The sequence below is a fragment of the Typopeltis vanoorti genome, chromosome 9, assembly GCF_054136105.1.
Source record: "Typopeltis vanoorti isolate ZY-2024b chromosome 9, IOZ_Tvanoo_1.0, whole genome shotgun sequence".
In the NCBI taxonomy this organism is placed as follows: domain Eukaryota; kingdom Metazoa; phylum Arthropoda; class Arachnida; order Uropygi; family Thelyphonidae; genus Typopeltis; species Typopeltis vanoorti.
The window spans coordinates 129,593,716-129,611,931 of NC_143557.1; the positions used below are offsets into that span (position 1 = coordinate 129,593,716).

Below are 18,216 nucleotides of genomic sequence, written 5' to 3' on the forward strand. Positions count from 1 at the left end.
ATACGCCAGCTATGAAATACTTTCCCGAAATAATAATCGCTCGTTCCTCCAGTAACGATACGTAAGCTATATGTCAAAATGTATCAAGACACAATGCTGGACCCTCTACTACGTCCCCTGAACAACCCAACCTTGTTTCATGGTAAGCAGTGGGGCTTCCAACAGGACTCAGTTCCTGCACACAAGGCGAGGACCACACAACAGTGGCTTGAGGCGAATGTTTAAATATTACATATCATTATATTTAAATAAATAATGATATTTCAGCTAATTGTTTACGTGATTTCTTGCGACTTGATGTAAGAAAGCCTTGTCCTCCTCTTCCAAATTTTACATTTCACACCTTTGAGTAATTCAAATATAGCATTCTCCTTCATTATTGTTTTCTAATATACAGTATCTTAAAAGAAACGCCTTGTCCCCAACTTTGTGCAGATTTACAATTAATTGATAAAATAATTGATATTCAAAGTTATCCTACAAATATTAATTGCATTGAACCAATTAAGAAGAGCACTTATGCGCTATGCACTCTTAAAACTTTCATACATCGATAAAAATGCAATCACACGGTCAAACTGACGTGAAGTTTGTAGCGCGGGTGGTACTATATAATACTTATTTTTTGTAAGCATCCTTTTATAGAAGTTATTAGTTTTCCCTCTTTTCCCATTATAAGAAGTTTAAGTTCAGACACCTATTTTTTGTATTGAATAAGTAAGTAATATGAAACGATATAAAAAAAAATAAAGGTTTTAATAAAATAAAATATTTTAGTCATTTTATGTTTAGATATTTTCTTTATTTAATTTATTTAATATTATATGTAATTATATAATAAGTAATATAATGTAGTGATTTCCAACCTTTTTCATAACACGGCACACCTACACTAATTATTAAAATTCTGCGGCACACTAAAAATATATTCTTTTAATTTTTTTGGATGATCTGGCAATAATAGGCATAATTTTGATTGATTTACACCCACAAGAAGGTGGAAGACCAGAGACTAATAAATAAATGTGCAAATTACGACATTATTTCTTTCAATTAATTTGTTTTCATAAATCTCGCAGAACACCTGAAGACCTCTCGCAGCACATTGGTTGAAAATCGCTGATATAATGGAATGTGTGGTTGAAGAACGAGAGGTTTCATAAAATATTAAGTTTGCTATGTAGTTATATAGAATGGGAGTAACATGAACTGCTTGTTCAGAAAACTCTAAATTAAACTTGGGACAATTTATTCAAGAGTCCTGATTGGGTATGCTGCGAAGTCTATTAGTGGACTCCACAGCATACCAATCTTGCAATAGTCCTTTTACAAATGAGTGATAATCTGGAGGTTGGAGCTACTTTCAGATTATATTTGCAATCTGCATCTTTCTTATATAAGAGAAAACTTAGTAGAAAATCAGTTCTGCTGATCTCAGGTTTAGAAATACAAGTCCTCCATGTATTGATCGTAGAGAAACAACACCATAGGAGAAGAGTCAACAAATAATTATAGCTCATTTCTTTCTTATTGCAAAGAATTGTTTATAAAACAATAAAACATTGTTTTATTGGCAAGTTATGAATTGTTTTATTGAAGTGATAGCACTCACGCTAAGTTAACAAAAATAAACGCTAACATTAAAATTCCATATATTTAACTATTAAATTATATTCAACTATTCTGACGATTTGCTGGGTAGTACTGTGGTATTGCCGAAAACAAAATTGTTATTCAGGAAGAATGTTTAGTTCATTTACTGAAGCTTGAAGTCGTAAGAGGATGACCTTCTCGGCAACTTTACCCAGGTTGGAGATGAGACAGATTGGACGGTAATTTTGAGGCAGGTGCGGGTCCTTGCCTGGCTTATGTATAGGAATCATATCAGCTAGTTTCCAAGTGATAGGAAAATAGTGAAACCTCAAGATTGCATTTGTGATTATGATCAGGTGCACTACAGCTTTTCGGTGACGTAGCTTGATCACTTTATTTGTGATGCCATCTGGACCAGGAGCGTTTTCGTTCTTTAAATTTTTTATAATATCATATATTTCAGCAGGTGATGTGGGTGTCGTATGGTCAGCACCGGTATCAGGGAGTTTTAATGAGTGTCTGACCTGTCTGTGAATTTTATACAAGTGATCGAAGTCTCAGTTTTCATAGGAAGGTTTGCGCTGCTTTTCTAAATTTTTAGCTATGGTTTCTGCCTTTTCTACGTCATTGTGAACAAGGCCCTGGGCAGAAAGAATAGGGGGAAGGGATCTGTCTTTGTTTCTAATATTCCTCAGAAGTCCACAGATAGAGTGATCAATAGGTGAGATAGAAGCAAACTTTTCTACCCATAATTGATCTCTGTAATCTTTGAGTGCATCTCTCACTGCACCATTTAGTCTGTTAAGAACTGTTTTGTCTTGTGGTGAGCGGCTGTTGTGAAATCTTCTCCTTGCTCTTTTTTTCTCTGATCAAGTTCATAATGTCTTCGGGCAGACGACCAGGCGTGTGGACAGATTTGTAGGAGGTGGCTGCCATTATAACATAGATAATTTGTTGGGTGAGTCTTCTTCTTTCAATATCTTCTTTTGAACTTATGTGAGGAACAGGTCCAATGTAATCCTGGAATACTTCTGACAGTTTTTCCCACGATATAAGTGAGTGAGGAGGGAGGAGACAGGTATTCTTGTTTTCCCAGCTAGTAGAATTGGGTTATGATCAGATGGTAACTTGTTGAATGATTTTAGGCTGTACTAAAGTTTAATATTTTGCAGGATAGCTATATCCAGGATGTCAGCAGTATCAAACATACTGAGATGAGTCAGTTCGGTGGGGCTTGATACAACAGCATAGTTTGATCCTATGTAGTTGGAAAGCATCTGATGTAAATGGCATTTAGAACAGAAGGCAGCAGAGTTTTAAGGATGGGTTGTAAACTGAGTAGGTTTTCAGTCTGCCAGCCGAGATAGTGTATACTTCCAACCCTGTGACCTCAGATTTAGTGGTTGGAGGGTTGTTTACAGAATGGTGTTTTATATAATTTTTAATGTAAATGGCAGTGCCGCCGCCTCTATTATTTAGCCTGTCGGTGCTGCCTGTTTTTTAGGTGCTGTTGGCTAGTTCAGTTCTGATGTTGACTTGTTTAAACGGGACACATCTGCAAAACTTCTTGTTTGCCTTTGGTATTCTCTATTTTGAAGGCCTCTGATTGTTGTCACTGAGCCTCCGGCTTTGGTGCATGGGCCTCTGGTATTCGTGCATTAGAGGAGGAAACCTGTTTGTCTGTCTCCGACCATCTGTTCTTCGGATGTTGAATGCATCCCTTATAGTTGGCTGCACAAGAGCCACCTCAGGTGGCACATTTAGCCAGGCTGGTTTTTAGCTTTGCACAGATATTGGTTTGGTGGATGTCCCCAAATATTAGATATTTAAACTCAGCACATTTTCTGGGTGTGTGCAAATATTTGACATCTGTGGCACTGACCTGTTGAAGTCCTTCTCCTTAAAAGTTGTGGTTTTGATTTTAAGTCCACAGATTGACTTCAGGTCGTAAATTTGTTTGTAAGCTTGATGGATCTCAACTAATATTCGTGGCATCGGAGTCTTGTCTTTTTTGGTCATTCTGCTGATCTTAATGGGTGGCAGGTCCTGATAGCGTAGATCAGCAGCCACTTCTGTAGATGCATCTTCAGACACTCCTCGGGGCACCACCTTCAGATTTTTCTCTGAGCCGAGAAAGAAGGTGTGATACTGAATGCCTCTGGAATTCATTTCTACCGTCAGTTTTCGGGAGTCCATCACTGGGTGGGCTGTATATTGATGCCGTAGGTGACATTTTTGGGGTTGATATAAGAGTTCTTTAGATTGCACATGGTGGCCCTAAGAGACATCCATCTTTATTTTACGGGAGTAGAATCGGAGGTGCCTTCTCTTTAGTGGAGGCAGAGGGGACCGAAAGTGGGCTATCTTCTTCCATTCCATCCTCTTTTGGTGGTTCAGAGACCGTGGGTTTTTGCTTCTTAAGCACTCGGACCTCTGTAAAGTCTGAGGGGATGGAGATCACCAAGTCCAGCTTCTGTTGGAGCATTATCGTCACCCTCTTCGTCGTCCCCTGACATAGAGTAAAAATTGATTTAAAATTTGATTAGAATGTTTTTAAGTATGTTTATGGTAGCCCTCTGTTCAGTGCCTCTACCAGAACGTCAGCGTCAACTTCACACATTTTGAGAAACTGAGGTATGAAAGCACTGTTTAAACTTTAAATCTGCGTGATCGTTCCTTATACCTAATCAATGGTCTACCCGCAGAGAGAATCCCGCAACCGCAAAGGACTGCCAACAAAGCCGAGCATTGTCAAAACACTCGGAGTAGCAGCAATGATTTAAATTAAATCAACCCTTAATTTAATGGGGGCTGTGTGATTCAGGACCTGTCTTATCTATTCTTTCCACCTATTAGTGTAATTTGGAAGTTGAAATCTCCTACTAGGGGCCGAAGACTAATGACGGGCACAGGGCAGGGAAAAGGAGAGGGCCTGGGAAATTTGCAATTTGCATTAAAGCCAGAACCTTACCTTGCGCTGAACAAATCCAATCTGCAAAATCCTTCAAGTCAAATCCTTCGCACAGCCATCATGAAAACTCATTCCAATTCACAATTCCCTTCTTCATAAGTCACAATTCATAATCACAATTCAAAACCCACATCTCTCTCCAATTTACAATACGAATAATGTTTCTGGAGAGTTGGGTGAAGCAAAAATGCCTTTCATATTCCACTTTATCTGTAAAGGAATAACTCTGAATGGAGTGTTTATGAGATATAAGCTTGCCCACTGAGGGCAGTGAAATTAGTTGTGTTCAGCTGGACGTAAGATTGATTGAGCCTTTTATATTTGTAGCTTTCCGCTTCATTATATTCCGAAGCTTCCTTGATCAATTGGTTTGGGTGGTTACTTGTCTTGTTAAAGAACTTCTCAGCTAGATCTAAGAGAAGGGAGGAGATGTAAGGAATGTTAAATTCTCTATGAATCTGGGAGTTTCTAATAAACCAACTGGCATCTAGAATCATCCTCAGGCACTTGTTCTGTGATCTCTGTAGTTTTTGAATATTTGTATTCGCGGTGTGGGCCCATGCAGGGTATGTATAAGTGATGACCGGTCGAATTACCATCTTGTAAATTATTAACTTTGTTTGTGTATCCAGTTTACTTTATCTGTTGATCACAGGGTAGAGCTACGCGATTACTTTGAATGTCTTCGAGGCTATGTGTCTTATATGATTGCTGAATTGGAATTTTTTTATCAAGTATCCCTCCAAGATATTTGACTTCATTCTGCCATGGAATCTTAACTCCCAAAAGATTAATGTCCTCCATACTATGGATTTTCATTCTAGAAAACAGTATGGCTGAGCTCTTTTGTGGGTTTACTTGGATCCTCCAGTCTGCTAGCCTTTTTTGTATTATGTGACTGCTTTGAAAACTTCTAGTTGCCAGATTTGTTTCTGATCAGATTCCAAATGTAGTGATTGTCATGAGAGATAGAAGACACTGCAGAATTGAGCCAATTCAGGATTCGTTTGTCTTCTGGCGCGCGGGTATTATGAAACCTTTTTCTAGCCTTATTTTTCTCCTTGATCAGGTTCATGATATTATCTACTGGCAAGTGGTTGGGTCTGAGGGCAGTTGTATAAGTAGGGACTGCTCTAAGGACTGAGTTAATTTGTTGGGTCAGGTCTTTAACAGCTGTTTCGATTTCTTCTCTGGATTTTATAAACGGAACAGGATCATTTGTTCTCTACCTCTCTTAGACCGCTGCCCGGTAAATTCTTTTTTAATAAGACGAGGGCTTGGTCCCAACAAATTTACCCGCAAATAATTTTTCATTTTTTTTCTAAAGTTCATACATGAAACATGCATTAAGTATTAATAATTAATTATGACATAATCATAAAGAGTATTAGTACAATTACGTATTGGGTGTGGCATGTTAACAAATATCAAATTAAATTAGTTATCAATCACTGGACTAATGAAATCTTGTAGCATATTGTAGTTTCCTCAGGCCAACATCATTAAATTAATTTGTGCTGATTTTCATTGACATGTCCCATTCTGATCACCAAAAATTTCTAATATTATTCAGTGTAAAATTGATTATTGTATTATTATATTGATTTTAATGATGTTGGTTTAAAAAAAAAAGATAGTGAGAAAAATATTTATGCATTGTAACTCACCATAGAAGTCAGCTGAGCAGGAGAAGCAGCAGAAGGATGTCAACTTGTGAACCATTTATCACATACATACGCCAAATATTTATATGTGCAAAGTATGTAATTTAATGAAAGAACTTAATGGAAAAGCAAAACGTACACAGTGTAATAACATCAAGGACAAAGATGGAAACATTCTCATTGATAAGGGAAAGATAAATGGAAGATAGGTGGAGTATTTATCAGACCTCTATGATGATGATAATGGTAACATGTTAGTTGATTCACGGCATCTTAAACGTAACACCAGATACCACTCAACCCACAAGAAAGGAGGTAGAACACACAATCAATTTTTTATATTGTTGTTAAAATTTCCGAAATGTTGTTGTTATTTGTTGGTTTGTAGTGTTGTTTTGTTATTACCACAATCCAACAAGAGCAACGAAATGGAAGTGTTGTCTATCAATTCCTAGGAAGCTTCTCTGCTTTGCCTTTACTCTTATCCTATCAAATGGTTTGGTAATATACAACCAGATGAATTTCTTCAAAACAAAGTCACAGTCTCAGATTAATCAGTGGTTCTTTAGGTGATGAAAAACAACTGATTTTCTTGAGTTCATGACATTGTTTCCAAGAGAATCCAGATGACAACGATAAGATGGCTCTCTCTCATACCACCACTTTCAGTTTCTTTCTTTGAATGAGTTGAATATAGGCATGCGTCATGCTGTGCGTACATACAAGATGAATGTTGCATTATGACAATTTTGTTGCTCCAGAAAAACTGAAAGAGACTCAGTTAGGTCCTGATGATCTTGTGGTAAGCAGTTTATTCAGGTTGTAGTGAAGAAAGTTTAGCAAAAAATCAGATGAACATATTCTGCTGTTCTTAAGTAGTTAAGGTGATTTTCGCGCTACTTTCTGAGAATGAGAAGGAGGAGATTTAGGACAGGAAGCCAGTATTATATTTAGATAATGTTACAGTGATTTAGGAAGCCACTATAGCCCTGTGGAAGAGGCATCGGCATCCATAGCTCTACAGCTCCAGAAGAAAGCTTCTCAATTCTAATCCAGTCGCCGATTAGACTACTTCTAACCCTTTCTGCCACGATTCCCGAGTAAGTCGATTTCAGGAGCAAGCAAGCGTCTGTTTCTTTCTTTTTTCTTTTTTTCTCTGGTAAAGTTTGGTTTTTCGTCTTGAAAACTGAAGAAAAGTTGACCGTAAATCCTAGACTATTTCAGACAAATATTATACGTACTGTGTTGGGAACAGTGATGGCGGTACATGGTTGCATCTCCTCACCGGATGATGCATAACTAGTGATGCTTGGCTGGCTATCTGTGATTGGCTACTGGTAGAGATTGAAATTTTATCTTAGTCTCCAAAAGTTAGATAGGCTTAGCCTGCTCTCCGGACGGGAATAAAAGGAGTTATTTGATTTTTTAAAATAAACATTTTACTTGCATTTTGTAATGTGAGTATTCATTGTTGAATTACTTCATTTGCACAGAGCAAATATCAATTAAAATCTGTTTTTACCTCGATAGAGTACCAAGTTAAAAGGCTAAAAGGTACAAAATAAAAGCATTTGCTATCACTATCGATCCAATGCAATAGATTTAACTTCACACAAAATATAATTGAGGAAGGATATCACGTAAACCAATGTCTGTTTCCTCTCAGAAGAAAGAAGGACCACATCCAGGCAAACAAGCTATGAGAACACACGCATATGACGATCTGCTCACAGTACGCTTTTGGTCTAGGACCAAGGCCCATTTTATACAACACTTCTTTCGTTAGTACGACAGTTTAGCGACATGACCTTCCCGTGAATTAGCAAATGCACATTTTTCGCGAACCGTTTGTTTGCTTAGTTATTACTCTCTACATCGTTCTGCGATTGGGTGTTTCGCTGTGAATTTGAACTGTTTATAACTATTATTTTGTTTTATTTTTGTTAATAATAGCAGAGAAAATTCAAAGACGCGTAAAGGTATTACATCGCTTTCTAAGATTAAAATGATTAAATTTAGTAACGATGGTGTATTCGAACATGGAGATAAGCCACAGAACAATTATTACCAAAAAATATAAAGTTAATTAATACTACAGTTATCCGCAAACGTAATCATTTTATTGCCGAAGTGGAAAAACGTTTGATGGTGTAGTTTGGTGACCAAACTAATATCTGAATATTAGAAGAAACCAAAATCCCAAATTACAGTTCTTTCACATGAATCATTGTTCGTGTCTTATACAGGCAGGTCGTGTGGTTGATGCTTTCCTTTATAAGATTAATTGATAAGAATGAGATATAAATTTCAGTTAACGGGAGAAAAAAAACAAGAAAGGGATCACATACCTGATATCACAAACACACCTCGGACATTTCCGAAAGCTTGCAACAAATAAACAAAACAATTAAACTATTATTAAATGTAGGAGGCTTTACATAATCTACAATAATGCCCGATTTAGCCATAAAGGTCTTTCCGTAGTCACTGTCACAGCAGTGACATAAGTGAGCAGTTGACATAGGAGTATGTTAGCGTGAACATCCCTGTTGGTTTAAGTGACAGAACCTTAAAATGACATTTATACAAATTAAACAGTGTTTAAACCATATCTTGTGTACTTTGTCATCAGATTACACAAGATATTCCTATTCTGTATCTGTTTGCACCCACTAAATTAAACAGTTATTTATGACCAACTATCAGTAATGATGGAGTTTTCAATGATGCTGCAGGACAAACTGCATTCTCTCCAACCTCGTTAGACTACAGTTACGCATTAGTCTAAAAAAGCCTGCTTTATGATTGTGAATATTCCAGCAGTTGACATTTATTTGAGAACGTTTATCGCTGATTTTGTTTATTTTCTCTATGGAGACACGTAACCTAAGTTAACTGTTTACCTAAAAGCTCCTAGTATGTCACAATAACAATGATAATGATTCGTAACAAATAGCTTCGAGTGACAACGATATAGCTGAAGTTGATCTTCAGCTATATTGTTCGTACTCGAAGCTATGTGTTACATATTACGATCACTCTTATTATGACGTGAGAATAGATACCGTGGCATTCAGAGTATAAATAATGGCAGTGGTGAATTCAGATGAGACATTTCGCAGGATAAACTTGACTTTCATTTTTGGATGAATAGTCTCTTTATGCCTGCCTGGTTTAGCCGAGTGGTTAGCGTATCCGATCTCCAACCAACAGGCTCGGGTTCGAGTCCCGTTGTTGGCATGAATGCCTGTCCAGAGCCTACATAGCTTAGTCGGTATAGACGAAGCTCTTTGGTCGGAAAGACCTCGGTTCGATTCACGTCTATGATTTGAGGTACCTTTATCAGGTCTTTTCGACTAAAGGTGGGTTAGCCGGTCCCATACGGATTTGGAGGGTTTTTTCTCCCGGTTACTCGGGTTTTTTATCCCTCAAAACAAGAAAACCGACCCCCATTAACACACACATCTACAAACAAAATACATTTAAGGGCAAGGAAGGCAACGGGAAACCACCTTTTACCACAAACAATGTTCCCTGTTAAGGTAGCATATTGCTGTCCCAACCCACCGTAAGGGTGAATACTCACCACACAGACCCATTAAGAAACTTGGCTTTAAGGAGTCTGGGTGGGCAGGAACTTGATGAGATGCGTTGAAAAAGGGGTGTGAGGTTTTCGACTCAAGTATTACGTGGTATTCAGGTGGTGGCTAAAACTAGGTGTGGATGAGGGGGGATATAAGGCGAGCGCTATCCTACGGACTGTGAAGTGTTATTCCTGTCCTGATGTTGCATTTAATGCACGGATTAGCTGCAGGCGAAACGGTTGAAAATTTCATACAACTGTTCGGCGCTGATCAGATAAGTTCCGCGGGATAAATATGCTTAGATCTTAAAATAATTTTTTGGTCCGCTCGAGAGACCAAACTTCTTTCGAAAAATTGACGACGAATCACATCATGCGTGTTCTGAATTGTGTTGCTGTACGACCGGAAACAACAGGACCTTCAATGGAAGTGAATCCCACTTCAGCTGAACAATGATTTGAAATGTAAACATTTCGAAAATTACATCCATCTCGTGGCCCTAAGCAGTAACTTCGTAATATTATTTTGCGTAACCGTATGAGTTTTACGATCGATGTTTTCAGATGCCAAAATCTGGAATTTCCGAAGAAAAGCCGCGAAGAAGTTCTCGGCTTGTCAATGAGAATCCATGCTGTTAAGGACCATGTTGGTGCTACAGAATGTTATTGTAAAGAAGACTTTCTCTTTAATATAAGAAACTTGTCTAAGAAATAAAAATACATTTTCAAAATTAATTTTAGTAATAGTTATTGAAAAGATTATCTGCATGATACCATTACTTCATGTCAGGAAATACTGTTAAACTAATCAGTAATACTACCAATATTCTTTTACAAATTCTTTACAAATACGAATAATCCTTTTCAGCCATTTAATTATTTTAAATAAAATCCTACAACGTATGCATCGTATGCATCCACTCACGGAAGAGCACCCTCATACGATACCTTGTCACTGACGTTAGGTGTCTCCATAAACGCAAATCTGCAATTGACCAAAACAAAATGTCAGGAAATGTATGCGAGTATGAACTCGCAAACAGAAATTGGTAGACAAACAAGCTATACTCTGCAAAGAGCAGCATGGGTTTATTAAAGGAAAGTCATGTGTTAGCAATATGCTCATATTTTATGACAATGTTACGGCCGTGTCGGATAAAGAGAATGGATACACTATGATAATGTTGGATTTTGCTAAGACATTTGATAGGATACCACACGAGAATATGGAGAATATGGGACCGGAACATAATCTATTGACTTGGATCAGGGGATGATTAACAGACAGATATCAAAAAATGGTATACAGTAGGTGTGAATCTGGCAGATTTAAGGTGACCATTGGTGACCTTCAGGATTCAGTCCTTGGGCCATTATTGTTCAATCTATACATTAATGACATCAGGCAGGAACTAACAACAGATGTGCAAGTTTGACGATGATGCGAAGATAGACAGGGCAACCAGGGATGCTACTGATGTTCAGCATTTACAATATGATTTGAATAGGCTGGAAATTTGTGCAGACTAAAATGACTGTCAGTGTATTAGTAAATGTAAAGTTAAGCACTTTGATGTCATTACCGGTTTCCAAGTTAAAATATAGAAATCTATGTCGGTATCAATATTATAACTTGGAGAGTTAAAGAGTATGTTAGTTTTGATTAGTCTCAGAACGCCTTTTAGTTAAATATGTAACTATTCTGCCTCTGATTTGTGACAGTGATCATGCGGTACTCACTTAGAAGGTGGCTACGTTTATGAATATTCCATTCAGAAAAGGTTACATGCTGAACTAGAAAGCATAAAATTATGACCCACTGAGGAGAATACTGAGTCAGTTCAATGGGATGGGTTGCTGGATGGTAAGAATATTGACAGTGCATTGGCAGAATTTAATTAAACAGTCCTGAGAGTAGGATAGGAGTCAGATGGATGTGTAATCTCATTAAGCAAAATATTTGAAAGAAAAGGACTATGTGGGAGGAATACCGTTTGCACAAGGATGACGTTCGTTATGGATGTTATAAGCAGCAGAAGACACCCCACAAGAGTTCTGTCGATATTCTGCAAGTAAAAGAAAGAATGATTATAAAAGAATAACTCTTCCAAATAATCTTCTTCTGCCATTATGTCTTCCTGGCTCTTCTAGCACTTCATCTTCCTTGTTTTGGCAATCGTGGTGTGACTGCTAAAATGGCGACTTCCTTTGTTCTCCTGTCACGTGGTTGTCTACTATATGCTTCAAGTTTTGAAAATTTAAAACTTAATTATATCTTAACAGATATTTAGATTTTACATCAATATTTTCGTATTGACGTAAGAAATTTTAATTGATCCATTTTGAATTTTAATCCTCAAGTAAAACCTCTTCTTTACAACTTAAAATATGGGATCATCTAAATCAACTGGTATCATTGCTACCATAGGTATAAGCTGCTAAAATTCTGCTTAAGCAAGTGATAGCAATGCTATCATTTGATGCTAAAGTGCCTCCACAACAACAACACTAATAATAATTTATGTCATTTATGCACATCTATGACTGATAACAATTACTAAATCATTACATGCATCTACAAGTGAAAAACAAACTTCTGGAAGTAATTCCAAAATTACTTATCAGCTAAATTATTATTATTATTATAAATGTAGGGGGCTTTAGTTAATCTAGAATAATGCAAGATTTATCGATAAAAGGGTTTGTGTATTCGCTGTCACTGCAGAAACATTTCCCATTTAATTTCCAATTTATGTTTATTTGAAATAAACCTGCTAACATCCGTCTTTGTTCGGTGCCAGAACCTTAAAATGACATTTAATTAAACAGTGTTTAAACCATATCCTGTATGGTTTGATGATAAACTGCACTAGCGAAGAAATTATTCCAAAGAAGCCGAAGTTTCGTTACGTTTTTGGTTTTGGGTAAGTTTTTGTTTCAGTTTAAAATAAGTATGATTTTGGTTTTGGTTTACGATTTTAAAATTTGGTTTCAGTTCACTATTGTGGTTGAGTGCGCATGTTCTAAATGTCTATAGAATGTTTATCAATAGTGCTGTGCCGTTTGTAACAGTGTGAACAAGTTGACATTCCTAGGGTTTTATTAATTCTGTGTAACTATGAAATGGACAAATCGCCGAGAAAATGTTCAAACATATATGCTCTTCCTCCACACGCGCGCGCGCGCGCACGCACACACACACACACACACACACACACACACACACACACACACACACACACACACACACACACACACACACACACACACACACACACACACACACACACACACACACACACACACACACACACACACACACACACACACACACACACACACACACACACCATTGAGTTTCGATGGGTATTCTAACAAAACCGATGGAAGGATTGCACACAGTCATCGGGCCACGTTCTCCCTTACACCATCCTTACTATGTTCGATCGTGATGAGAATTTTTGTTTTTTGTACTTGAGCACTATAAAAACTATTCAACATTTTGCTGGACAAACTGCAACCAGATTTTGATTAGGCTTCCTCTGAACCATGCGAAATCAATTTTCAGATGTAGAGCTGTGTCATTTTCTTCGTTACCTTTTAATGTTTAAAATCAATCAACTTTTTTAATATTGCTAACTAGTCGACTTGAACTTTTTTTTGTAATTTTTAGTGACAATTTAACTCAATAAACGCTTATAACACATTAATACAGTAGGTGGATTTAACGTATGTAATGGGAGATCCACAGAATTAGTGGGATCTGTCTTCATTCTTATTCAATCTAGAAAAATCCCTAACAAGAATTTCTATAGGTTGCGTGTTGATATAACAAAGGACAACGTAGATCATCTACACCTAAAGACAAGTATTCATGTCACAGGGGATTCAAATCCACACTTGTGAGAGAGAGAGAGAGAGTGAGGGGCGGCGGAATCCATTAGGTTAGCCACTGGACTTCAGTCAGTGTTTGGAGTCGTTTTCTAATCATTATTGATTTCCATCCTTTGAATGAGGTCAATTTCATTTCTGACAGCTTTATCGATTTGATCGCATCATTTTTTTTTTTTTGTATTGTAAACTAACCTTTCTAAACAACAACGACATAGATAGAATCAAATATTTTGGCAGTAACACAAACGTCGGCTGAACTTTGGCTTAAAACAAGATTGTGCAAGATTAAAAAAGAAAGCAGCTTCTGTTCTTCATTTTACAGCGTAGAAGAATGTAGGATTGCTATAGTGTGGAATTTTAGGTTATTGAAACATTACTGTTAACCCTGTAAAAAATAAAATAAAAATAAAAGGTAAGCAAATAATGGACCGAATGTCAGAAAATAGTTTATAAGTTTCACTTCTTATTACATTTTATTTGTTATGCAAACAGTCTTTTTCTCAGATTATTCAATTATAAGCCGCATGCGATGATAAATATGCTTTCGGTTTATAACATTTCCTCAAAGGCATCCAAATAAAAAATATATATATAATAAATAATAAAAACCTTAATCATTTTTTTTTTTCATTTGAAACATAAACAACCTGAAGGAATTCAGTTTCAGGTCGCAGATAATATGGAAGAACTCAATTTCTCCAACGGAAGTCGCAGAATCAGTGTCTTACTTTACACCAAGATATAATATTTCCACCGCCTACATATACTCCTCTATTCTTGGCATCTGAGCATTCAGAAAGTTGTCTTCTGCAAAATGAAAATAACAACGGGGAAAAAAAAACAAGAAGAAAGAATCAGTTTTTTTTTTAACATGTATGATGTTCAAATGACAGTTCAGGGAAAAATTCTGCTAAATATTTACCATCGAGTACATATTGTGAATTATGTATTTGCAAAATTCTAGAAATATCAATGCAATTTTTAATGCATGTGAAGGAAATCATCAAATTAAAAGATATTTGGAGTTTTCACGAATTATAATGAAATATCTACAAATCCAAAATAGTTAAAAAAATAAGTTTAATCAGATTCGTGTTTTCTAACAAAATGACATTCTAAGTTAGAAGGGCTGATGAAGAATATCAGAAATGTGTGTGTATGTGTGTGTGTGTGTGTGTGTGTGTGTGTGTGTGTGTGCGAGAGATCAGAAAGTTTCCTAAATTAGAAAGCAGGAAAAATAAGCTAATATTTCCTGATGTCTAAAAAGTACGGAAGATGATATGAAAAATATTTGTATTTCTGACATAAATATTTATATTTATATAATTAGTATTATGGGTGGGCTAAATTTACTTAATCCAGATGCAAAGTTTTAAAATAGAGCATTTTTTTTTTCAAATCAGTTCCGACCTCAGTAGTGGTTTCACACCAGGAGATAAAAATCATCTATCACATAAAGCATTCATAAATTTCAAGTTTCTTACGATAGACTCCAATGCACATTCCCAAGAACCACCATTGTTATTTTTAATACCTTAATTCCATAATTAGGCAAGTACGGAAATATTCCAAAATATTTTATTTCCTAATAGTACCTTTGATAGCGAAGTCATTCATTATCATCAGAACTAAATTTAGAACAGTTTCTAAATATAAGTCAAAATGTTCCGATTAAAAACTGGGGGTCAAAATTGAAACTGAGACTAAACTTTTCATTAAGTGTCCATTTAGCAAAAGTAATTATAGTCCTTATAAGGACTGGCTTAAAGGGGCGAAGCAAGAATGCTTTTCATCTTCCCCGTTATCTGTAGAGGACAGTGTAGGGATAAGGTATTATTGAGCTATTAAAGCTCTAATCATGGCAGAACGGTAACAGCAATAGCCGAGCCTCAGAACTTCATTGGCTACAGCATTACCATTCATTACCCTCCAAGGGTATTAATCACCGCATCTCACGGTCGATTAAGCAAAAGTAATGCAATTATGAGTATTTTATATAGCTTAAGCTAAAAAAATATTAGTGGCTTAGATACTAAATACTAGATTTAATTAAACGTATTTAAAGAACTGAAATTATTATTTTGAATTATTTAAAATATTTTTTTCTTTATTATTTTTATTTTGAATTATTTGAAATATTTTTTTCTTTATTATTTTTATTTCGAATTTTATATTTATATATTTATTTTTTTTAAAAAACGCGTGTAAAAGACTGATGACGATATTTTGAATATTTAAATACAAATTTATTTTTGCCATGAAAAAGCGATACTAGTTTCGATGATTTATAACTCCAGTTTTGGGACTTTATAAAAGTAAGTAATAATCGTAGCAACAAAAACAAATTGTACATGATTTTCATTATTGGGTGTGATATGCATATTAGTAGTGTGAAGTGGAATAAAAAAAATCTATGACTGGTTAAGAGTAGAATTACCCACATTTGAAACCCTCGGTGCACACCTACAACACTAGTGTAATAAAATAAATAAATAAATAAAATTCTGAGTTTACTAATTGTTTTATTTAGTTATTTATACTCTAGTTTTGTTTTATGCTTTTTATATGCACGATGTTTTTTTTATTTGAATTGAAGTCTTCCAATTTTTGAATGGCTAATTTCTGTATTTTAACCTTGTGCCTTGTGTATAATTAATTATGGGGTATTTAAGCCTTATGAATCAGTATTAACAGAGCGACAGTTTCGCTATAGTCAGTCAGATATACGAATTTATTAATCACACCTTCAGGTTTACACTTTATATGGTTGAATATAATTACCACAAAGCTTGCGGTTGTAATTTCTTCACTCTGATCTACTTTTATTTCAGTCAAAATCCTTTGTTAGTTAGTTCTATCGAGGCATTATAAGGTGGAGGGTCACAAGGTGCACGCTGATGATCTCCATACAAATGATTGGGCTGTCCATATCCGGTGAAGATCGTAGCTGGATACATCGGGGTACCAAATGAAGTGCCTGGCTGTAGACTGTAGTTAGTGCTAGAAGGTAGTGGTGCATTATGATTTTGTATTACGAGGCCCGGTCGACTTGCTCGAGTGCAGCAACGGCAGATAATCAGACAGCAAACACTTAATATAACAATACTTCCTACAACAATCCCGACAATCACACCCACAGAAGGGAATACGTGGATTTCAACTTCATTGGCTGAAAAAAGACAACAAACTTCAGAAATTTCAATAAATACTCACACGCATGCGCACGAATGCTATGTTATTTCCTTGCATATAAAAGTTATTATACTATTTAAAATGATAAACTAAGTGCGGATTATGCATCTCTCTCTCTCTCTCTTAATTACAGTAATAATACGAAAAAAACACTTAACAGCGTAATGGAGTAATATTCCAGAACTTGTTTACTGAACAGTAGTTATGAATGTTCTTAGTTGCACATAACTTAACTTGATTACTATGCAGGTGATGTTACTAATAGCATAGCTCCGCAAATCCCATGCCATCCTAAATCTCATTGCACTCCATTTATATATTTCATAAATATATTTTTTATTTATGAAATAATAACGTAACTTTTATCATATTTAAAATTTTTACAAGAATTTTATATAATTTTTATTATTTTTTCAAATTTCTAAATTTAATATATAAACCTTTAAATATCATAAATCTTAGTATTTAATTAATTAATGATAAGAAAATGTAGTAAATGACGGAGGAATGAATTGAAATAAAGTCCTTTTTAGGACTTCCAGGGTAACAAATGGCAATGCTGTAGCCAATGAAGTTTTAACTGAGGCTCGGCTATTGCCGTTACCCAGCCATGACTAGAGCATTTTAACTCAATAACACTCCATCCACACAGATTTACTTCATTCAGATGACGGGATAAAGAGTCAAGGACTCAGTCCATCGCCCAGTTCTTATAAGAACTGTAGTAAATGACAAAAAATCAATCATTTTTAGGACTTAATGAAGTTTTAACTGAGGCTCGGCTAATGCCGTTATTCAGCCCTGACTAGAGCATTTAACTCAAAAACACTCCATCCACACAGATTTTCTTCATTCAGATGACGGGATAAAGAGTCAAGGACTCAGTCCATCGCCCAGTTCTTATAAGAACTGTAGTAAATGACAAAAAATCAATCATTTTTAGGACTTAATGAAGTTTTAACTGAGGCTCGGCTAATGCCGTTATTCACCCCTGACTAGAGCATTTAACTCAAAATTTAACACTCCATCCACACAGATTTTCTTCATTCAGATGACGGGATAAAAAGTTAAGGACTCAGTCCTTTATAGGACTTTAGGGTGTAGTAAGTGATCAACAACTTCTTCCTTCAGCTCTTGTTAAGCTGTTAGAGAATTTCAATCAATCTTAAATGTCGTTGTGTTCACCACAATTTGCTAGATTGTAGATTAGGGGGAGATGGAGAGGAGAGGTTTCTAAATATAACCATATCGTGATGAACAGAGGCGAATGGCAAGATAATGTCTTCGTTGAAATTATTATCCCATATATTATCTGATCA

At 35.9% G+C, this 18,216-nt stretch overlaps 1 protein-coding gene across 2 annotated transcripts in view; it reads right to left on the reverse strand.

The window, feature by feature from the left end:
- Positions 1-16,415: 16,415 nt before the first annotated feature.
- Positions 16,416-18,216, reverse strand: part of LOC150103542 (uncharacterized) — a 65,610-nt gene continuing 63,809 nt past the window's right edge. For both annotated transcript variants that reach the window (XR_016548779.1, XM_090397567.1), the window contains one exon: positions 16,416-16,874. Coding sequence is in view for 1 of the 2 variants with exons in the window: in XM_090397567.1 (XP_090253693.1) it covers positions 16,537-16,874 (338 nt within the window). In the remaining variant the exon portion in view is untranslated. The remainder of the gene's footprint in view (positions 16,875-18,216) is intronic.